Below are 23,502 nucleotides of genomic sequence, written 5' to 3'. Positions count from 1 at the left end.
TAACTGTCAACTTACAGGGTTTAGGGTTTCATTAACAACTTCTTAAAATGTTATGTTTTCAAATGGGTCAAAATATCTGGGGAATTTCAAGTCATAGACTGTGTGTGTGTTGGGTGGGTAAGGAGGCGATAAAAATCACCTCTGCAACAGGAATGTGTAAGTTTAAATGACGCCAATGCACTTTTAATTCACATCTGAATGAATTAATAGAGCATTTCTACTCCAATTACTTGAACAGAAGCATTAACATATCGAGGAGTGTATGTGGGAATTGACAGCAAACTTACCAAGATAGACACAGATAGAGACACAGTTGATTATCAATTGATGACGCACATTATTAATGTATTAATGTAAATACGATGAAATGTGTTCTATATAATGTGTGTCCTTTTATAATTGTCTATGGAAGTCTCTGATTAATGGCCCTTGGGTCCCTAAGAGATATACATTACCTATAAGAAGGGTCATATTACTGAGAATATGCATTGCAGGCATTTTAACATGCAACCCATGAGTAGGGTAGCGAGGCACCCAAAAATGCCCCTCTTGCGTTTCACACAAGGACAGCATCCGTGGTGGAGACGATAAAAATAGCACTATTTGACCACTAGACACATTTTTCTAAAAAACGAACCCTAAGCAGACGGTGTATGTTACACCTTGTAGGCTGAGGGTATAAAATGAGAGAGCAGAGAGACATTTGCTCCATCCGGCCTTCAACTGAGATACACAGCAGCCTCCTCAAGCCACTACGGTACACCCAAGGTGAGTTCACGTTCCCTCCATCCTCATCAAATGGACTGAGGCTATATCACACAGAGATTGCGCCGCACGCTTTGAAGTTTCTCAAAGCGAAGATTTTCTTTTCTTTTTTCACCACGGAGTATACTGAAAAACAAACTGAAGAAGGAAACTTACATATGGATTGCATTTGGAGTTTAAAAGCAAAATGGAACTGCAAAGCGAGGCAAAGTGCAATGCCTAACGGACCTCAGCCCTGCCAAGGAACATTGGAATCTAAGCAAGAGTTGAATGGCCGAGTATTTTCAAAACATCTGGGGATGCTTTGAACAATTGAATACCATGCCGTTAGAGTATCACTGAATGAAAATAAATTAAGTTCAACCTTAATGAAAGATGAGTTTTTTTTTAAGTGAAGTGTAGCCTAGAGCTGCAAAGTAGTAACTGCAGCGAGCAGGGCAAAGGCGAATTGGAAGGGTCTCAGTTAGCGAGGCCGAGGTCTCGTTAGTATATCACCATGCAAACTGCTACCACATTACCAAAATGTATCATTGACGTGAAATTGTAACAAATACTTGTTATGGGAAAAACGCATCGGTTCATGCAGACGGAAATGATTGTGTTGTAATGTTATGATGTCAATAGAATGTTAAATAGCTCCTCTTTCAAAATGTGAATCATGTTAAAAGGCTATGTTTCTCTCTTTCTCTTAGAACTAATCAAAATGGCATTCGCTGGAATTCTTAAGGACGCAGATGTCGCAGCAGCAATCAAGGATTGCGCAGGTGTGCTTCTGCTTCACCCTGGTCAAACACTGCATCATAATTACAAATGCACACTCTTCTCATTTCAATCACAGGCGAAATCGAAACTGTCTTGAAGGTCTAATGAGCACGAGGGATTGAAAGCATGTACCATCCTCCAACTTAACTTGTCAAGATGATGCAAAGTCTTCAAAACAACCTTACCAGAACATTTAAAGAAATCTATTTGCTATTATTACATTGTGCAATACAAGGCCTCAAAAGAACAAAATGAGCTGAATCGAAGATGCTGAGGCTTGAAACATAGTTTCTCTTCTCTGTCTCAGCTGCTGACTCCTTCAAGTACAAGGAGTTCTTTGCCAAGGTTGGCCTGTCCGCCAAGTCCCCTGAAGATGTGAAGAAGGCTTTCTTCGTCATTGACCAGGACAAGAGTGGCTTCATTGAGGAGGAGGAGCTCAAGTAAGCCTTATACTTTACACTCTCAGAGAATACTTTATACAAGTCTCATAGCAAACTTTATAATCTCACTACATACCTGGGGGGCTTCTCATATAATTCTTAACACTCTTTGAACCACCCTTACACTCTTAAAACATACTTTACACTCTTAAAGCATACGTAACATTCTCAAAACGTACTTAACATTTTGGAAACATACTTTACACTCTACATGACTCTCAACGAGTAGATGCTCTAGGGTAAAGTGATGTACCCTTCTCTGGCCAAGCTTTACCACACTCACAGAATCCATATTAACAGAACATTCTTTACTGTAGTCTCATGTTCTTTACATGTTCTTTACACTAAAAAAAGAGACATTAAAATCTGTATATACTATGTAATTTTCTTTATGGATACTCCTCAGTAACATTACTTTAACTCACACATGGCACTGCTATTTGGATGATCCATTCAAACCTTGAGAGAAGATTAATCTGTGTTACCCTCTAGACTAATGAAGGACAATTATGAACTATGTCAACTGTAAATGTTTTTGACAGGAATGTAAATGTATACTTTCTTTGAGAACATTTCTGAGTGAAATCAGAACTTGATCCATATGGCCTATTACACATAGAAACCTATAAATTAAGTCCAAGATAATACTTTGAGGTACTACTGACTTCTACTTTACTACCTTGAATAACTGCCTCTTCACTCCACCTCCTGACCTGAACTGTTCTCCAATGTGTTCCAGGCTGTTCCTGCAGGTGTTCTCTGCTGGAGCCAGAGCCCTGACAGATGCCGAGACCAAGGCTTTCCTCAAGGCCGGAGATGCTGATGGTGACGGCATGATCGGAGTGGATGGTAAGTGCCCGATCACAGCAAACACCTTCCAGTCTGCTGCCTTCCTACACAAGCATGAGTCTGCATCAGCTTGGCCTGCTAGCCTATTGAAGCCTATCTAGCTTTTTTATATGAAGGACTGTAAATACAGGTTTTATATTTGACTTTTAGAACTTTTTTATTGTTGTATTGGTTCAGTCTAGTATAAAAATATGGTTTAGGTACCATCAAATGTACCATACATTTAGTGTGTCAGCCATTGAGAACCAAAGCAATAATTAAAAACTCCTCTCGATCAAATGTGAACATGATAATGGGTAAAAATCTTTTTGATACCAAAATATTAACATTCCCTTTCTCGTCTCTTCCTGCCCACAGAGTTCGCTGCCCTGGTGAAAGCATAAGCTCTCATCGGCCCTCTTGTCATGAAACCACCACTGTGCTATTGAGGTTGTCCTGGCCCTGCCTGCTGTATCTTTTTTATATTCATTTTATTTATGAATGTCGCCGCAGACTGTTTTGACTGATGTAACCCCTACACCCCCAAAGCGTGTTTACTATTCATGTTTTGTAAATACGTTTTATGTTCACATTCAGACAGTGTGCAATATCTTACCATCACCACCATTGCACTTTTTGAAAATGAAATAAATTCACATTTGGAAACATTTTTGTCTTGGTCTTAATAACCAAACTTAACCACAGGAAGAAAGGAAATGTTAAATGACACAAAAGAAGTCAATACTACAAACTGAGAAGACCATACTGATCCTAAGGGGATAGGAGTGGACTTGGAGCTGAGGCATGGGTAGGGGCAGGAGCAGGGCTTAGGGTACAGGAATGGAGGTAGGGCCAGGAGGCCTAGCAGCAAGATTCAAGTTTCAGAGCTCCCCAGTTACAAGGGTCTTGTCAATGAGGCACATTTATAAACAACCTCCCCTGTCAGTGAGCTGGCCACAACCACAGGCAGAGCGACATATAATATGGGTCACTTCTATTTCGAGGGGTGTGAGACTGAAGTGAAGAAATAAGATCAGTATGATCAATTACAGAACTTTATTGACCATACACAATGTACATGAGAAGAGGTTTACACATTCATAACTGTGTCAGAGAGGGTAGTGAGAGGCCCTAAATCTAATTGAGAACCAGATGTCTTGTCTACCACATTGGTAATGTACACGCCATAAGTGGAATATAATCAGCAATAGATATACTACCACTGCATCTTGTAGAAATCCTAACCTGGTCCACGGAGTCTCCTGAGTTTACAGACCTTACGTGACCACCTCTGGATTCAGTGTGGCTCTCCTAGCAACTCATGAGATATTTTGACCGAGACATATATTATGACCTGATGGAGGATATCATGTCACAAATACAACTGGTCCAACTTTAAGGCATTCAGTTTCCGCTTCCTGTGTGCTGTGGGGGATGAACTCAGGTTCAGGAGGTCAAAGGGCGCGGGGTCAAATGAGGAGATAACAAAGTTGGGAGTAAGACACAAGATGAGTGGCATCTCCAGAGAGGCATGTGCCTCTGAACCAGGGCTGGCTCTGTCTGAAAAGGTGGTGTTACTTTCACCATCATCACACAGTCGGATATGTGTTGATGAAGTAAATAAGCACATGCATCAACAATGCATTCAATGTTCAGTATGCACTCAGGTGGTTTTAAGGAAGTTTATTACTAATGCAGATTACAAATGTCAACAGGTGCATCTCAACACTGCCCCCTGCTGCCCCTGTTCCATCTGCTGAGGTTCCCTGCAGAGCTCCAGACAGACAGGAGGATAAAGATTGTTTTAGGGTCCTCATTGGCGGATGCAGAATATAAAGTACATTTCACAGAGTCCAAACAAAACATCAACAGACAAGACATTTACAGACAAAACAACCACATGAAATACAAATCAGAAAAGTAACCAACAATATTAATTCTCAAAAATGTTTTTATTATAGATATTCATATAGGCTTATCAACATACACTACATATTCGCAAGCACTGAATATGCAGACACTGCCAATTCTACCAAAATATGAATACCCCAATACATATAATGTACAGCATTACATAACATAACCTGTTAACAAAACAGAAGCACCACTGACGACATGAAGGAGAGAACAACAGGATGGGTTTAGTATTTGGATGTTTAAGTTCTGATGGAGGAATTGCCTTTTCTGTTCCAGAACTTGCCTGACTTTCTACTAGTCTCCTCTCTGCCACAATAAGGGGAGGTTTGAATGAGTAAAAAAACAAGCTGTTCTCAAACAAACATAATGACAATGGTCTTTCAGATTAAAACAGTCTGACAAGTGACCAATCCCAAACACCCCCACCAGCACACATCTTGATAGCTGCATGGTTTGGTGGGACAGGACAAAACATATATGATAAAAAAAACTATCAGATCTTATATTGTGTTTAGTCTGCTCAGGATGGCAAGAATCACATATGCTTAGTTTATCAAAAGCAAGGCTAAAATTGTCCACACAAATGTTTTCTAAATACATTAATTTGACAGTGATTTTGTATTTTTTTCAATATTGTAAAGCGGCAATCTATAGAAACAATCATAGTCTATTTATTTATGGCAATTAGGCTATACATATCAATTTATTCAACATTTTACGCATGCAAAATACTTTTAACATTTGCCAAACTAAACCCACTTACTGTAAAATGAAGTAGCCTATCGTAAAAATACGGTCACATTTATAAGCACAAAATCAACCATCTCTGAAATCCATGTTGCCTCTGCAAGAAAAGAAAAAAACACAGACATTGTATAAAAAAAGAATGGAAGTTTAGCAATAGCCTATTAACATGTGGGTGATAGAAGTTGTGAGTGGTCAGTTCACACGGTCCAAATCTATGGTGCCTATTTCATCCCATCGTGTAGATTATTATTAGCCCAATAGAATATTAAACACTTTTGCAAAGGCCTACACGTACCTTTTAAGCATCTTTATTTATGTACATATAAATAGAACGGGTCTGACTACTGGACACATTTTAACCAACTGCTTTGCATGCGGTGTCTGTTACATCTGCTTCAGATTTCGCGTGAGTGGACGTATAAAAGGTCGTGGGGCTTACGGCCACAGCTTCACTGCAGTTGACAGAATCATCTTAGCGAATCCACTCGAGTCTTATCTTGGAGATATACCTGAGGTGAGTCATTTACAGCCGAGTCAAGCCTCTGACAGGCACGCAGCACTCTCCGAGTCTTTCCAGCGTTGCAATGGGAACAGAACAATGGGGAAAGCTTGTTCAAGGCCAGATTCAGACTCAATGCTCTTTTCTTTGGACTAAGCATGGAATCATATGGGAGGAATTGAACCAAATTCATGACAACACAGGAGTTCCTGAATTATGCACTGGAAGTCTGGGCTTTTGAGAAGTGGACTACAATTTCTGATCATTTGTGTGAACATAAACCAATTTGAGGCTGACTGAATGGAAGGACTCAGTGCATCCATGGCTGTCCGATTTAACAACTGTTTTGATTAAGTTAACGCTATCCGGCATTATTGCTGTGATGTAATGGTTCAACTCAAGACTCAGAAAGTGCAGGGCAGACATATCATGTTAGAATGAGTTATTAAAAGGCGGGACTTAGAGATCTCATGCATGGTTTTGAACTTTATAATAACCTAACACCATAATTAACTGGAAGTCTCTTTCTTGTTCTCACTCCTTTCCCTCTTCTTTTCTACTCTCCCTTTTCTTTTCCCCTCTCTTTACTTCTCCCTGTTCCTCTCATACAGCAAACAATGGCATTCGCCGGTGTTCTGAAAGAAGCTGACATCACTGCAGCCCTTGCGGCCTGCAAAGGTAACCAATTATAGATGTATCTCTTATCGCTTTTTTTCTCTGTCTCTCTTTTGGTTTCTTCTAAATCTTTCTCTCCCTCTCCCTCTCCCTTGTTTCATTGCCTTGCCTCCAACTTTGTCATTCCCAATCTCTGACCCTCTCTCTCCCTGCCTGTCTGTCTTCTTACTTCTCTTACTAAGAGATGGAAAGTGAATGGCAACTTCTCATAATCATTTCATGCTACTTAAATACTTCTACTAGTAAAACACATGCATTTTACACACAATCACAAGACATAAAAAAAGAAGAGCAGAAGAGTTTAAGCTAGTTGAACTCATACGAGACATTAGTGAAAACAGAGGCATGTATGTGATAGTTGTTCTAACTCCCGACTCTTGAGGGCTTGCAGGAATCAAAGAATGCTTTTTGGGTTTCCTTGAAGGTTGTTGTGCATTTAAAGGACCTAACCAAGTGTCCTTTAAATGACTTTAGCACAGCTGCGTGTTGCCACTTGGCAAAAAAAAAAAAAAAAAAAAAGGTTAACCCAACGTCAAAAATGTTTTGTGCAAGAAGACAAGTCTTATTAAAAGTACGGTCAAGCTGACTTGATTCCAATGATGACACGCTGCTTTTCTATTTTCACTCCGCAGCTGCTGACTCCTTCAAGTACAAGGAGTTCTTCGCCAAGGTTGGCCTGTCCGCCAAGTCCACTGAAGATGTGAAGAAGGCTTTCTTCGTCATTGACCAGGACAAGAGTGGCTTCATTGAGGAGGAGGAGCTCAAGTAAGCCTCTCAGATGAGACACTTTACACTCTCAGAGCATGTAGCATACATCACTCTTTCTTGATGTCTTGATTATGCAAAAAGAACATCCCGTTCAAGCCGCCTCTACCATACTGTGAACCCCCGCTGACCTTCCTGTCTGGTTTGGTATCCATCCAGGCTGTTCCTGCAGGTGTTCGCTGCTGGAGCCAGAGCCCTGACAGATGCCGAGACCAAGGCTTTCCTCAAGGCCGGAGATGCTGATGGTGACGGCATGATCGGATTGGACGGTGAGTCAATCAATGACATTGAGATATGGTGATAAAGATATGTTAAACCTCTTTACTTGCTTAACCCCACTGTATGGCACAAGCTGATCATTTGAGTCAAGTCTTCTCAGGATTGCGAGTAGGAACATTTAAATTCAGAATAGGTTCATTCTCTTGGATAACATATGTTTGTGTTTGTCAATTACAGAGTTTGCTGCCCTGGTCAAGTCATAAATATGAACTGCCTGATCCCAGCCCCTCTCTCTTCAAATCAACACTTTTATACACATGTCCTTTGCCTTGTTCACAGAATGCCTTCCTGTCACGGTGATTAATTTAAACCTATGGCTGTGTCACTCCTCTGTCCTAGTTCCATGAGTTTTGCTTATATTTTCAGATCAGTTATGCACTTTTCTGGATATGGACGGATGATAAGAAAAGAATAAACGTTCTTTTTCAGTAGTATGTCTCAGTCTTTTCATTCCTGATGCTGCAATAACATCACAATATCACTAGATGGTGACCAAGGTCTAGTTTAAATGTGAAGCTGACGGCTGTCAATTACCGGGTTGGTGCAATTAAGTAGTTACAATAAATGCTCCGTCCTCACAGTGAACAAAGCTCCAGCTGTGAAGGTAGTCAGGAAAAGGAAATCCACAAAAATACATAAATGCAAAGTAAAATGCAGAAACGACATGTTGCCCACCAGAGGGAGTTAAACCAGGATTGGTTTTGCGACCAACCATTGAAATAAAAACAACTCACCAAACATGCAACGTTAACCTAACTCAAATTGTTAATACAGTCAATATATTGTAAATATTATATTTGTATTTATCTTTAGATGTAACTCCTTGAATACAACCAATCTCAAATGCATCCACTGCTAAAAATGCACTTTCAGAATAAGGACGCAAACGAATGCTCAGTTTGTATGTATGTGTGTGTGGGTCTTTGGGCTGTGGGGGGATACAAGAGACATCAAGTGGATAGGGGTCTAGAATAATGAGATGGATTCCCTTGATGCTCATTACCCCCAAATTACCTGCCTCTCTGAGTGCTGACTGGAGTCATCAGAGATGCTGCATGTTGTGTGTGTGTGTGTGTGTGTGTGTGTGCGTGTGTGTTTGTGTGTGTGTGTATGTGTGTGTGTGTGTGTGTTTGTGTGTGTGTGTGTGTGTGTGCGTGTGTGTGTGTACATGTCAGATGTTTTAAAACCAACCTGCTATGCAAAGTAGGTCACCTTGGTGACCAGGTATATTCACCTGGGGAACAGTACTAGCCAGCACATTTGATTTGGGTTGATGTTATTTGTTAAGTAAGGGAGATTAGGTGTGAGTGTGATTGTGAATACAATTGTTTGTTGATTGTGTATGTGCGTGAACTGACACACAACTTTCTGTTTGTATAACCAACAAGCAACATCTGCTGGGTTTCTCTGAATTTTCCTCCAGCCATCAGAGATGCATTTAGCTCACATCAAAATCCCTCATAAGTCCAGGATAGACACTTTTACTGTATCATGCAAATATTCCCTTTATGATGGTTTTAAGGTGAAATACAATATAATTGAATGAACCCATCTTCCTATGGGTTCATGTAATATTACCTATTCAATCATCTATCGTTTGACTAGATACAGTAGACTGTTCACAAGAAACAGAAGTAGTTGGAGCTGTACGCTGTGGAGGTGAGATGAGCATATTACATGATGAACAATGATGTGCAGACAGTGCGATATCTGTCTGGTGCTGCACATTAGACAAGTGGAAGATTATCAACCTCCATCTGCTCGATGTAGCTTTCTGATGGAATAATGAATAAAGGAATTTGAATTTGGAATTAAATGCAAAACATGCATTTAATCCGTTTATGTCTCCATTAAGCATTTGTTTTTTGCTGAATTTACCGTTCCAATAATGTGGTACATCACAATAAAGGCCTTGTATAATTTACAATTCAAATTTTTCTAAAAATATATGTATTTATTTAACAAATATGTTTGAGTAAGGGACTTAATCATGGAATGTGTGTGTGTGTGTTTTTTGAAAGAAAACTAGAGAGATAGGGGAAAACAGAGGCAGAGAGAGAGAGAAACAGAGACAGGGAGAGACAGAGAGAGAGAGAGAGAGAGAGAGAGAGAGAGAGAGAGAGAGAGAGAGAGAGAGAGAGAGAGATTCGCTTATATGCCAGCATTACAAAAAGGGCGGTTCAGGTGCCCCATCTCCACACGGTCAGCCCAGCGGATATAAATAGTAACGGTTAATTAGTTAGGTAAGGAATTCAAGAAGGACCTGGCTTTGAGAATTTGATACAGGGACAGGTAACTTAAGCATCGCTCGTTGTTGCATCCTTGTCAATATAAGTGCTCATCGTCTGTCACCGGTCACTACAAAGTCTTACTTCCTCTGCCTTGGACCTCGACGAATTGAAAACTTCAGAGCGGTGAGTGGAGTTGTGCAGGTCTTGTAGGTGAGATGTACAGAGATGCACAGGTAGAGTGGGGCAGGTGCGCCGGTACGGACACATTTGTCCCGACTGGTTGTCACTCACCTATAGTTTTTAGATAATTAGTTCACGCCGATGAATTGTGCTCAATATATTTCTCAGAGGAGAAATTTGATAAACAGCGAGAGAACAGCTGAACCCAAAGCAGACTGGGATAACATCAACTTCCCGATTCAACATCACCACATTAATCGTCGTCGAGAAAAAATAATAGTAGCTGCCGATTTCTTAATATTCTCGATACTGTCAGGGACAAAAATCCTTACTCAATTCGGGTAATGTAGGTTTAAAGACCAATAACGCATTCAAAATCGTAGATATTCTTGTGATTTGTAATGCAAGTACGTTTCCAAACAGATTTCAGAGGAGGTGCATAAACTTTAGAAGCAGTTAGAAACAATATACTGACCCTGCTGTCCTTATCTGTGTGTGTGTGTGTGTGTGTCTCGCTCTCTCTGTGTGTGTGTGTGTGTGTGTGTGTGTGTGTGTGTGTGTGTGTGTGCATGTGTGGGTAATATAACATGTTATTTCTCTGTCCTTCAGGATTAATATGTCACTCAGTTCTATCCTCTCAATGGAGGCTGTTGAGAATGCAGTCAAGGACTGCCAAGGTAAGTCTCTGCTCTGGCCAAGCTCTCTGATACTCTGATAGTGTACATCCCTCTGAGAGAGAGAGAGAGAGAGAGAGAGAGAGAGAGAGAGAGAGAGAGAGAGAGAGAGAGAGAGAGAGAGAGAGAGAGAGAGAGAGAGAGAGAGAGAGAGAGAGAGAGAGAGAGAGAGAGAGAGAGAGAGAGAGAGAGAGAGAGAGAGAGAGAGAGAGAGAGAGAGAGAGAGAGAGAGAGAGAGAGAGAGAGAGAGGAGGAAAGGAGAAAGAGAAATGTTGAGGAACAGAGGAAGAGAGAGAAATAAAGTAGAGATTCTCCAATTATCCAGACGTGCAGACCTACTGTAAGAATATGAAAGTTTCAGAACTACTGCATTCAAGAAGGTCTGGTGTACATGCATGCTGATTTGTGTGTGTGTGTGTGTGTGTATGTGTGTGTGTGTGTGTGTGTATGTAGCGTTAGTGACAAGTAGAGAAATCAGTTTGGACTGCAGCCAATGCTTCTTAGCACCTGACCTTACTTCACTTGTGAACCCTAACCTGTGTGTGTGTGTGTGTGTATGTGTGTGTGTGGCCCAGCTCCAGACTCATTCTGCTATAAGAAGTTCTTCCAGTTGTGTGGTCTGAGCTCCAAGTCCCCAAAGGAAGTCAAAGATGTCTTCCTCATCCTGGATGACGACAACAGTGGCTTTATTGAAGAGGCGGAGCTAAAGTAAGAGTTCAGAATCCTCCTTTTATTCTGATGTTGCACGAAGAGATGGATTGATGGATCAAAAGACGGACAGATGGATGGGTAGAGCAAAGAATGAATGAAAGGATGCCTCATGGATTAATGGATGCATGAATGTAGTCCTTCAGGGATGCCCAAGGGAGTATGCGCTCATATTTCTCTGGTAGTCTGCCCCCCCCCGCCCACCCCCTTCCCCCACCTTAACCCAGCTCCCACCCCATTGTAATCGGTTTCCTCTGCTGCTTCAGGATGGCCCTTCAGGGAGGCTGTGAGTGACGTTGACTTAATGGTCTTCAGCTTCATCACTGGAGCAAAGGTCCATGGACTGTCTCTCTGTGTGCATTTAATCTGTCATCCACCCTCTCTAGTTAATGAACTCTCCCTCCTGAATTCTCTCCTCTCCCACCCTCTGTCCTAGTAACGCAGCAGCATGCGTGCCCACTGTTGCCGTGCTTCGAAGAAGTGAGAATGAGATCGCTCTCGATCGTCAGAAATGGGAGAACACAGTCCCTTTAAGCATGCTCCCTGATCCCAATGTAATCCATGGATAGAGAATCATTCTGAGGTTTTTGTTACATAATCCCTCTGCATGATGTAGTTTTAGCATAAGTGTAGGATGAGAGAAAGATCACCTTGGCCTTACAGCATGAGGTCATGTGTGTGTTTGTTGTCTGTCCCTGACCCCTCCCCAGAGGATGGGCTGCTGAACACACTGTGCTGGAGCATTCAGCGTGAACGTTACCCTCATTTAGATTTGTTGATCTTTCTCTTATTCATCTCTTCTGTGTGTGTGTCTGTGTGTGTGTTCATTCAGGTTCTTCCTTCAGCGGTTCGTGCCAGGGGCAAGGACCCTGACTGAGAAGGAGACCAAGTCTCTCCTGTCGGTGGCTGATGATGACAATGATGGCATGATCGGAGCAGAGGGTCAGTCTCTCTCTCTCTTTCTCTCTCTCTCTCTCTCTCTCTCTCTCTCTCTCTCTCTCTCTCTCTCTCTCCATCTCACCTTTCCTCCCCCCTCTTTTCTACCTCGGTTTGAGATCTCTGAATCATGTAAGATGACTGTTCTTCTGTTGTTGAACAGTACATTGAGTTTTCACAGTAGGGAAAATATTACACACCCACAATCAAATCCCTTCTCATTTCTTGATGTGGCTCAGCTTTAATTACTGATACCTTATTTTTCACAACTAGTTTGAAAGTCAAGATCTTTGAATGTTAATCCACAAGTGCTGTACTTGGACATACTGTACCCTCTACAGATGTAACTGTCAACATAGATAAAGGGCTGAGTGCTGTTTGTTGGGTCAGATTAGGCAGGGATTAGTTTTATGTGGAAGAGGTTAGTGAGGTGGCACTGGGACACGTGTGTGTAAAGAAGAGACAGAGACTCTGATTCAGAGCTGGAAAGAGTTTCTAAAATGCTTAAAAATGGGTGACAAAATGGGATTTCAGCTAAATGAGCCTTATGAGATTATATAGAACTGGTTTTCTTGGCAAGGCAAAGCATATTTATGGGTCTTCCCTCCAGATACTGCTGCTGGAAGATGATAATCCTAAACCTCCAATCTCTCCTCACAAAACTTTTGGTTGGGGGGCATTGGCTTACTGGTTGGCATTGGCTACTATTGAAGGATAAAACAAACAGCAAACAAGGTTTTCTAAGTAAGGAGTATTGAATGATGCTTAAGTATGTTTATCATTTAAGTCCATTTGAATTTCATGTTTCTGCAGGATGTATTAATTACATACGTACAGGTATGCATGTGTGGCCAGTGGTTAGCCAATAGAGAGTAGCAGGTTGTCGTTAGATCTTTAACGGTTAAAGACATATGTCTCCTGGAACTGATTTGTTTTTGTTCCCCTTCTAGAATTCCAGACCATGGTCCTGTCCTGAGAGACCTTACAAGCTCCACACAGGGAACCAGACCCTCCCCTCTCCCCAGATTCCACCATTATGTCTGGTGTCAGGAATGCAATGTTGTCCCTCTCTCTTTCCTGGAAGTTTTGTGTCTTTGGAACCAAGTTCTTCACTTTTAAAAGTCTAACTTTTATTTGCCTTTGGTCATGTTGTAGGAGACTGTGTCACTGTGTTGCCCCCTACTTTGTTTCCTCCCCACAACCGCAACCACCTTGATAAATTAAATTAATAAACTTGTTTTAACTTAACCTCCACTCTTGTTCTAAATTGTCAGACTGAAGTAGAGTTTTTTTTTATAGTAGGTGATGATGCCTGAATTGACACTTTTGCCCAAGAGCATAATCCACAAAGAGGATTCCACAAAATATCTGATTTATCCAGCCTTTGCATCTTTATTTAATATGAATGCAACGTGGTGGAGAATGATGCAACAAGATCTAGATTGCAAGTTTAGAGCAGAAACCAGCAAAAGTGTATACAGTATTCAGCAAAATAAGATTAGAGTGCAATGTGCTGTACAAGCATTGAAAAAAGTAAGCTCCATGATCCAGTCTAAAATGACACGTTCTCGAGTGCAAATGATAGTTCTGGTTTAGACCAGTATTAGGTGCCACAGTGTGTGTGTGTTCTGTGTTAAAAGTGAAACCATGACTGTATCTGGCACCTGTTTCTCTCCTGGGCCAGATTGAATGACAACTTGTGCCTGCTCTACATTGTGTGTATGTTTGTGCTTGTTGGTGTGTGTGTGTGTGTGTGTGTGTGTGTGTGTGTGTGTGTGTTTATGGAATGGAGCACAATATAACGGTAATGAGATTGTCTGCCTGTTGACATATTACATGAATAACATGGAAGATGTCATATTAAGAGAAGGTTACATCAGTTTTATAACAACTGTAAAGCATTAGCAAAATATTGAAGATTAAATCAATGTGAGATTTAATTTAAATTGAGAGCACCCTTCGAAAATTACACTAATTTGTGGTTATTTTACAAATTGTTTGCAAACTAAAACTAAAGTGCAGTTAATAATACACATGCTCTTTCAATTCCGTTGAAAATATAGGCATCTCTCAAATATTTTCTCCGAAATAGACCATATAACGACAGAGTTAAAGAATTCAAGCAATATTGAGGAGATATAATAGGACGGGACAGCGAATGCTGGGTACGGTTACAGTATCCAGGTCTTTGACTCTGACTGTTAAGAGTAGACCTCTCCGGTTTCTGGTGATTGAATCAAGGTGGATTGCATGTCCAAGCTACTTCAGTCTGATAACACATCATCTGTGTGTTACCTCCTTAAGTGTAATATCAGCAGCGTAAAACAGGTGATTTAACGCATTTTAGGCGTTTAATTAGATATATCAGTCAGGCTCAGCTTCTCAGTTAAGGTAAATTAAAGAACGTCAAGACAATAAATAGTTGTGTGATGCCTCGTGAGCCTTTTATCTTCTACTTGTTCACTTTTCATACATTGACACAATACGCATCATAAAACCAACGTCTTGTCAAGGCAAACCAACGAAAACTTTTCCCAACGGAACTACACACCGCCCATATCCACCCGAGCTAGGATGAGTGAAACACAAGCGATGCTGTCAAAATCAGGAAGTAGCTTCGTACGGCTTATAGCATTAATCTTGGCAACACAACTTTCTCTTTCTTTTGTGATAAAAAACTAAATAGAAGTCCAGATGTGTACTTAATACATCATACGGTAAGTAGCCGTCTTTTGTCAGAAACTGTCACGAACTGTTTGTGGGTGTGCGTTTCACTGGTCAAACACAAGTTCAGCAATATGCTGGTGGTGGACTGTTTTGGCTGAACTGGGGTACTCCATAGCATTTAGCTAGTACTAGTATAAATTCACCGCCGTCGGCTAGTCGCGTACCAACTACATTGCTTTGTTATTGTTAGCTTTACGTGGCCCACATGTTAGTTGCTGGTCAAATGAGTTGATTCTCGTTCCACTGTTACATCCTATCCTCCGGTTGCTTAGTAGCTTACGTTAGTGCTAGGTGGAGAGTCGGCCCAGCTTGATAACTTCGTTTGTTAAACACGGGTTCCATTCACTTGCTGAAGCTAAAGTTTCCACACTTCACTCGATGCTTTAAACCCAAACGTGCATTCTAAGATACGAAAAATCCCACCTTTCTATGAAGGGTAAATAACTAGTAAAGTTCCAGCTACTGGATGCTCGTAGTGTAGTCTGATAGTAAATTGTATTCTATATTTCTATTTGTATGTTGCTTCCTATTGTCTGCAGACTCAAGGCATGCTCACCGAGCTCTTTTTGGAACAAGCAACGTGCAGACGGCAAATACACTAATGCTGATGATCAGGTGTGTTGTCTTTCTTCTGTGACATTGGATGATTTGACATTGTCAGACTGGCACCTGTAGGTAGGCTAAGATTGTGGCTTAATTTCCAGTCCCAGAATGGCTTCAGGAATGCAAGAGAAACAGTTTACCCCATCTTTACTCAACTTCTTCGTCTACAACCCTACATTTGGACCACGAGAGGGGGAGGTAAGCTGTGATGGCAGGGAAGGAAGGAGACCTGTTCTAGGATAGGGGGGGGGGTTGGGTCTAGGCCTCTCTAGAATAAGATGGAGGCTGGATTGTGTGCCTTATAGCCTAACTACGCTTCAAAGTAAACATTAACTGTTTGCTGACAGTATTGTCCAGCGGATCTAATTGTTTGATGTTCTCAATGTCTAAATTACATTGTCAGGTTTGCTTTCTCCATGGGTAATGTACTGTCATCAAGCCTTTTGCAAACTATTCATACAGTTTCCTCATATAGATAAAAAAAGGCATTAGGGGGTAAGTGTGTATTTGTTTCCGTCCCCAAGTGTACACTTGTGCCGGACCATAGCCCAGATCTTATCATGTAGATGTGGTGTGAGGACCAGACATGCTTCCTTCCATTGCTCTTACTTTGTTGCTAAGGAAGTTCTGCAGCAGGTTGTCACTGATGCGCTCTCTCCCCCTTGTCTAGGAGGAGAAGAAGATCTTGTTCTACCATCCCAGTGAGGTGGAGAAGAATGAGAAGATAAGAAACGTAGGCCTTTGTGAGGCCATTGTACAGTTTACGAGGTAGATCTCTTTAGCTCAGCTATTCTGTAAACACCTAATTTCCATAGCAATCCATTGATTTACAGAAGAAAAGCAATCTTTTCTTTGATTGTTTCATTTTTTCTTTAAATTTGTTGGGGAATGCGATTCTGAACTTCAGCATTTTTTACTACTGGTTCTCCTAATAATCTGTTCTGTTATCTTTCTGTTTGGTAGAACCTTTTGTCCCACAAAGCCAGCCAAATCCCTACATACACAGAAGAACCGGCAGTTTTTCTTTGAGGCAGAAGACAGCTTCTGGATAGTCATGGTATGGCAATAACGCATTCCAGAATTAAGTCTGATCTCTTGGATATTAAACTGAAGCTAAACACCTGTGAGATACTTGATTGGAGGTGGTTCTTCATTCTAGACTGCTTCTTGTCCAGGACATTGCCACTGTGGGTCACTTATACATATATTATTGCAACCAAGGTTGATACTGGACATAATTTTCACAATGATCCATCCTGGGTGCTGCTAATGTTTGGCTTTCTCCATGTCTTGGTTGGGTCTGTGTTTGCAGGTGGTGAGGAACCCTATGGTAGAGAAGCCCAGCAAAGATGGCAAGCCTCCCACAATAGAGTACCACGAAGAGGAGATACTGGTAGGTCTGGCCTTAGCAACTCTGCTCAAATACAGGCCTGGCGTTAGCATGCTGCAGCATTTAATGTCAATTTTTTTCTTTGCTTTGATTCTTCCGTTTCTTTCCCAGGACACTGTTTATGGAGCTGTGTTAAGGCAGTGCTACAGCATGTATAAGGTGAGTTGTAGGTTGCAGTTCTGTTGCCCTAACTAATCATGGAGGATTTCAATGCGATGACTTGGATTTTAATGATGGAGTGCAAAATAAAGATGCAACATCGAACGCAGGAGGAGTTACCACACCTGGGGTGGAGGGTCTGCAGTTTAATAAACCTGGTGGTACTTTACTGGATGGGGCACATGGTTCAGACCTATGAACTGATTAGCTCTCTCTCTTTCTCTCTCTCCATCTCGGTGTAGCTCTTCAATGGCACGTTTGGCCGAGCGATGGAAGCAGGAGGGGTGGAACTACTCATTCAGAAGCTTGAAAAGTTCTTCTACAGGGTAAACATGTTCACGGACACCTCTGTTTGTCTTATCATAATTCTAGAGAACGTGTACACACAGCAGTTATGGAGAGGCCAACTGGAGCCTGTCGGTCAATATTGTCTGAGGGCCCAAGGAACATCCACACTGAAGTTCTAATCCAACAGCCAAGCTTACTTAACAACAAGTACAAGTTTAAATTTTTCGCGAGATCTGTCACCTCGAGGAAAGGAAAAGGATTCTTAAATCGTGTTTGCTTAGTGGTGTCCTGTTGTCGCTGTGTGTTACCAGGGGGACTAGGTAACACAAACCCCTTCTCAAACAAGGTCTGATCCATTACTGACAACTGAATCAAGTGCCCCATGTGGCATGTGTAAATAATGTATATCCAGGGTTAGTGCTAACAAGGGCCTCCCTTCCTCCGGATGAGAGGCAGAGGGAGAGCCCAGGAAGGTATCCCAAGGTTTAGGTGTCCCTGGTTCAATGTCACCTCTCGGTCTGGTGACTCCACAGTTTCAAGAGATTATAGTTGTCCTTTCTGCCTTTGTCTGGTGTGTTAACTGCATCATTAGCACAGGGAAAACTAACACCTCTTCTCACTGTGTGGGTGATTGTGTGTGTGGATACATCCGTCTGTCTGTCTGTCTGTGTGTGTGTGTGCTTGTAATTCCACCGGATCTCCAGTATTTGCAGACTCTGCACCTGCAGTCGTGTGACCTCCTGGATGTGTTTGGGGGCATCAGTTTCTTCCCTCTGGACAAGATGACCTACCTGAAAATCCAGTCGTTTGTAAACAGGGTGGAGGAGAGCCTCAGTCTGGTCAAATATACTGCCTTCCTCTACAATGACCAGCTCATCTGGTACGGACCTGCTCGGAGTTGTGTGCATTTGTGGGTGTGTGTTTAGGTGTGTTTTTATAGGTGTGCCTGTCATGCCTTGTCTGTAAAAATAGCCTCCAGGTGCTTTTGCGTCCTGCACAGGAGTGTGTGGAGACGGATTTGACGGTCTAACACCAGAGGTGTCTTTATATACAGAGATTAATCCTCTTTGTGTAATTCCCAGCATGACTTCTCACCTGTCTCCCGCCCACGTAATTTGCGTGTCAATCGGTCTTGGTGTGTGAGCAGCGATACTCAACAAAAAAAGGGATGGAGCTGGATTGATAGCATTGGGAGATGAAATATAAGAAACGCACACACCACAAAAAGTGTTTTGACAGAGGTTTTGCTTTACAGGAGTGGCCTGGAGCAGGATGACATGAGAATCCTGTACAAGTACCTGACTACATCCTTGTTCCCCAGGCACTCTGAACCAGAGGTGAGAGGGAGGAAGGGATGGAGAGAAGACACACAAGGACCGCGTTTCTGAACTAGATATTCAAATGGAGGTGGGAGTGGATGGGATTCGTGATAGGATTCATAATTACCTGATCACAGTTGCTCACACACCTTAAACCCAGGTGACGGAGCAGGGGAGGGTTGGGGGGGGGGGGGGGGGTCGAGGGGCCACCTGACTGTTCCTGAGGTACTTGGAGCCAGTGGGAGACGCACCACCAGAACGAAGGGAGGGTTTGAAGGATACAGGGGAAAAGAGACACAGAGGGGGAATAAAGACAGGGATAAGGGATAAGGGATAAGGGATAAGGGATCATATATTGTTGAACCACAATGTGATGAAAGGGCGAGGGGGAAGAGAAGCGTGCAGCACCACTTTCCCAAATGGCCTATAGACACATTCCCTCTGGAAGGCCAGAAGGCGTAACACCATCCCCCTGTCCCACACTCCAAAGAGACAGAAACACAGTGTATCCCAAGAATGGAGACATGGTAGAGATGGAAGAGCATGCTTTGAGACCAACTGTTTGGTATGGTATAAGATGTGGTTTTCCATGTTTAGTTATGTAACGCATCACTTTTCTCTCGTCCATCCCTTTTTTCTGTTCCCTCCGTCTCGCAGTTGGCTGGCAGGGACTCTCCCCTCAGACCTGAGGTGGCAGGAAATCTGCTTCACTATGGCAGGTAATATCTTAAATGACCTGTGCCCTCCCTCCTTCCCTCTTCCTAACACTCATGTCAAAAGAGCTAGGCCAGTTTAAATTCATGTTTGTCAATGACCATGTGGTCTTAGACCACTGGTTGTAATGAGCTGAACGGTTGTGCATTCTAAACTCTTCACTGGGGGTAACCCCCTCAACCTTAAACCCTTGTTGTACAGCTGAATGGCTTGCAGCTTGGCTTCATGACTGGTTTATTTACTAGCTTGCTGGTTTGTGGATTGGTTGGCTTGTTAGCTGGCTGGCTCGGAGACCTGTTGACTGACTGTCTGGCTGTGGAACAATCTGATTACTTAGCTGAGGTCTCGAGGGTCGAGTCAAAACTGTTCATTAAACAGTGAACATACACACAAGCTTGTTCTGTACACACACTTCTTAAGAGAGGCATCTTTGGCATCTGTGACCAAAGCAACAGTGATTCTATTGTCCTGAGTTTGAGTGGAACATGACCTTAGTCTCAGAGTGCTCTGATCCACTTCACCACACATCTGATCCACTTCATCCACATCACTGAGGAGCACATTACACAGAGTGGGGTTTTACAAGGATGACTTGTGCACAGGTCAGGAATGAAACACCATCTGCCCGAAACACTATACCTTTCCTGACAGGTACAAGCCTCACACCAGAACCAGCTAAACTTGTACTTTCATATACATTTAGTCATTTTAGCTGACGCTCCTATCCAGAGCGACTTACAGTAAGTACAGGGAAATTCCCCCCGAGGGAAGTAGGGTGAAGAAAAGGACACAACATCATTTGGCACGGCCGGGAGGGAACTTGATGGGAAACTTCAGCATTCATGTCATAATGCTGCCTCTCTTTTCTGAATTTTTCTTCCATCTCATCTCTATCCCTCCTGCTCTACAGGTTTCTGACGGGACCTGCAAACCTTAAAGACCCAGAGGCCAAATTCCGATTTCCCAAAATCTTTGTGAACACAGCAGACAGTGGCGAGGAACTGCATCTGATCGTGTACAAGGTGATGGGAGGCAAGGCCTGCTGTGTTCGTGAGAATCCAGTGTTGGAATCACAGTAAACTGCAACAGAGGATTTATTTTTTAATGTTTTTAAAAACCGTGGGACAGGTCGTCCCCTCTGCAGGTTATTTGTTTGGCAGACGGTCAGATAATCTGTTGAGATTTGACCTCTGGTTGGTGGGGTTGGATGCAGTAGTCAAAACAACCGTCTGTCATTGAGATATCTAGCTGAATGATATGTGTTCCCATTGGTAATGAGATGGATGTTGATTGAATGATATTTAAACGTGTTATATAACGTCTGTAAAGGGTACTGGTTAACAAATAATGAAGTGATGTTTTGTTTTTTTACAGGCTATGAGTGCGGCAGTTTGTTTTATGATCAACGGTCAGTGTCCGGTTATATTATTCAACTGTATTACTTCATGAGACAAATATATTAAATACGTTGACACATACTTAAACAAAATATCATATTTTGGGCAGGGACACACATTTTATGTTGACTGGCTGGGATGTGGATGCCATGTGCTCCACATCAAGGACAACGTCCTGTACTTGTAAAGTGACTGTGTTGGTCTGCTCTGCGTCCCCAGCCTCTGTTGAGCTGACCAGGGACTTCTGTGAACAGCTGGATGGCCTCGTAGGGCCCCAGCTCACCCTACTGGCTTCGGACATCTGTGAACAGTTCAACGTCAACCGCAGGATATCAGGGTCAGGTTCTAATCTCTACACTCCAGTCACGCTCATCGTGGACCGATACAGCCCTCCAAGCCCGTGTATGCAAACCTGAAAAAGTTGCCAAGCCGGGGTTAGATTGGTACAGCCTGATAGCATGGTCTTAATCAGTCAGACGGGGTGTAGGCAGAAGTTAAAGTGTTTTTAGGCATTATCTATGACTCCTCTCTTTCCCTCTCCTCTCCCTTGTCCTCTCCATCTCCTCTGTGACCAGCTGCCATCGGAAGCTCCCTTTAGAACTGCACGTTGCTGTCCTATATCGACGGACAATGTCCACCAGGAACACTGCTGTCATCCGATAGCCCTATCAGTTACCTTAGGATCAGGGTAATCCTAGCACAGACCTCTGCGTGTTCCAGGCCCACCGAGAACTCTGCCCCCTCCAGACACCTCTGAGTGGAACCCAAGTCAGCTCCTTACTTACAATACAGGGCTTTAGTGATCCCTACTGTAGGTACGGTAAGAATACCGGTAGTGGTTAATAAGTTATACAGGCCGGTATGCCCAAGGGAACATTCTGTAAAAAGACAGATCTGGGAGGAGCTGGTTAGGGAAGATGCATGGTGCCGTTTCAGAGAGGGGGTGGAAACGCAAGCACACACACGATTGCCTTCACTGTCTCGATTATTCATGTGTGGTTAAAACTGTGTCCTGCTGGATTGTGTGTGTGTGTGTGTGTGTGTGTGCAGGCCAGATAAGGAGCCCCAGTTCAAGTTCATCTACTTTAACCACATGAACCTGGCGGAGAAGAGCACCATCCACATGAGGAAGACAGCCAGCGTGTCGCTGACCTCTGTCCACCCAGACCTCATGAAGATCCTGGGAGACATCAACTGTGACTTTGCCAGGCAGGTTCAAGCTCCTATCAGACTAAGGAGCCAAGCTGAATGAATCATGTTGGATCATTTGTTACATATGTCCATGCCATGTTCTATAAACAGTTGATTTGGGCCCTTGTGATTTTGAAGGAACAAAAAGGTCTTGTTTCCCCTGTCCAAGTCGCACGGCCCCAGTCAAAAAAAGGCTCCATGCCCTTTGTGATAATCATGAGATGGTAGTCAAACGATAATCCCATTCAGTGTCTCTCAGTGGTGGCTAGGCATCATGTCTGATGGCTCCCGCTGCATGCATGTCCTCAGGGTGGACGAGGATGAGGAGATCATTGTGAAGGCCATGACGGATTACTGGGTTGTGGGGAAGAAGTCTGACCAGAGAGAGCTGTACGTCATCCTTAACCAGAAGAACGCCAACCTGATAGAAGTGAACGGTGAGACTTGGGTGGAGAATGGATGAGTCAGGGATTTAAATGTTATCAATGTTTTAACAGGCAATCTGTGAGGGAAGAATTCATCTAAACATCAAATTTCATGTTACTGAATTCATGTATGTTTCTCCCTTTACAGAGGAAGTCAAGAGGCTCTGTGCAACACAGTTCAACAATATTTTCTTTTTGGACTGAAGGACAACTGAGCCAAGAAAAGGAGAGAGAGACTGGCATCAAACGAGAGAGAAGGAGGGAGAGAAAAAGAGAGAGGGAGAGAAAGATAGCCAAGGACTGTTTCATCACACTAAAACTGTCAGCATTGCAGGGTATTATGACAGCATCAGTGTAATGCAATAATTGCATTGTAAAAATATTAATAGAAAAGCTTCTCACTTCAAGTAATTCTTTTGATTTTTATTTAACCTAAATGAATTGTAATTTTGATTTTGTAATTAGGTGTAAAATCTAAATTTTTACTGTACATGTACGTACTTCATTTTTTGTACATATTTTGTCATGTTTAAGGTCTCTGTTGTTTTGCTCTTTCTGACTTTGTTTATATACTGTCTAGGACATGTCCTGTCTTTGTCACTAAGTTAATTTAAACCTACATACACGGACAACATTTTTTCTTTTGGTTTTGTTGATGGTATTTTCTTTCAAATTCAATCAGGTCTAAAATGTTATGGTTTGTAAAAGAGGAGCCCCTAACTTTAAATAAATTATAATTTTCCTTCATGCTTGAAATTCTTGTGTCACAGCAGATATTGAACCCGCATCCAATTAGTAAACAGATTAACCACCGTACAAAATCCTGTGAACCTTTTGTACTTTTCCTAATTGCTCTTTGGGGAGGGGACGAGGGTGAACAATG

General features: G+C 42.4%; 4 protein-coding genes across 4 annotated transcripts; all 4 read left to right on the top strand.

Moving 5' to 3' along the window:
* The first annotated feature begins 613 nt into the window (after window positions 1-613).
* LOC146259881 (parvalbumin-2-like) lies at window positions 614-3,461 on the top strand. Its single transcript, XM_084669356.1, has 5 exons — window positions 614-768; window positions 1,458-1,529; window positions 1,835-1,967; window positions 2,707-2,816; window positions 3,174-3,461. Exons 1-5 carry the CDS (start codon window positions 684-686, stop codon window positions 3,197-3,199), a joined length of 426 nt encoding a protein of 141 aa, XP_084525482.1. The 5' UTR covers window positions 614-683; the 3' UTR covers window positions 3,200-3,461.
* A 2,354-nt stretch (window positions 3,462-5,815) lies between these two features.
* On the top strand, window positions 5,816-8,108 carry LOC146259880 (parvalbumin beta 3-like). The gene is made up of 5 exons (XM_084669362.1): window positions 5,816-5,973; window positions 6,570-6,636; window positions 7,266-7,398; window positions 7,558-7,667; window positions 7,855-8,108. Exons 2-5 carry the CDS (start codon window positions 6,576-6,578, stop codon window positions 7,878-7,880), a joined length of 330 nt encoding a protein of 109 aa, XP_084525488.1. The 5' UTR covers window positions 5,816-5,973; window positions 6,570-6,575; the 3' UTR covers window positions 7,881-8,108.
* A 1,905-nt stretch (window positions 8,109-10,013) lies between these two features.
* On the top strand, window positions 10,014-13,636 carry pvalb9 (parvalbumin 9). Its single transcript, XM_084669363.1, has 5 exons — window positions 10,014-10,091; window positions 10,698-10,765; window positions 11,338-11,470; window positions 12,303-12,412; window positions 13,357-13,636. Exons 2-5 carry the CDS (start codon window positions 10,705-10,707, stop codon window positions 13,380-13,382), a joined length of 330 nt encoding a protein of 109 aa, XP_084525489.1. The 5' UTR covers window positions 10,014-10,091; window positions 10,698-10,704; the 3' UTR covers window positions 13,383-13,636.
* A 1,328-nt stretch (window positions 13,637-14,964) lies between these two features.
* On the top strand, window positions 14,965-23,366 carry ccz1 (CCZ1 vacuolar protein trafficking and biogenesis associated). Its single transcript, XM_084670937.1, has 17 exons — window positions 14,965-15,123; window positions 15,673-15,748; window positions 15,838-15,934; window positions 16,407-16,504; window positions 16,700-16,793; window positions 17,049-17,129; window positions 17,238-17,285; window positions 17,528-17,611; window positions 18,278-18,453; window positions 18,829-18,910; window positions 19,550-19,611; window positions 20,517-20,628; window positions 20,981-21,014; window positions 21,223-21,340; window positions 22,054-22,212; window positions 22,504-22,631; window positions 22,768-23,366. Exons 2-17 carry the CDS (start codon window positions 15,735-15,737, stop codon window positions 22,821-22,823), a joined length of 1,443 nt encoding a protein of 480 aa, XP_084527063.1. The 5' UTR covers window positions 14,965-15,123; window positions 15,673-15,734; the 3' UTR covers window positions 22,824-23,366.
* Window positions 23,367-23,502: the final 136 nt, after the last annotated feature.

Source organism: Hypomesus nipponensis, chromosome 13 (genome assembly GCF_054491055.1).
Source record: "Hypomesus nipponensis isolate SF chromosome 13, ASM5449105v1, whole genome shotgun sequence".
NCBI classification, from domain to species: Eukaryota; Metazoa; Chordata; class Actinopteri; order Osmeriformes; family Osmeridae; genus Hypomesus; species Hypomesus nipponensis.
The sequence above is the reverse complement of the archived record's forward strand: the minus strand, read 5'-3'. Positions and strand labels throughout refer to the sequence as shown.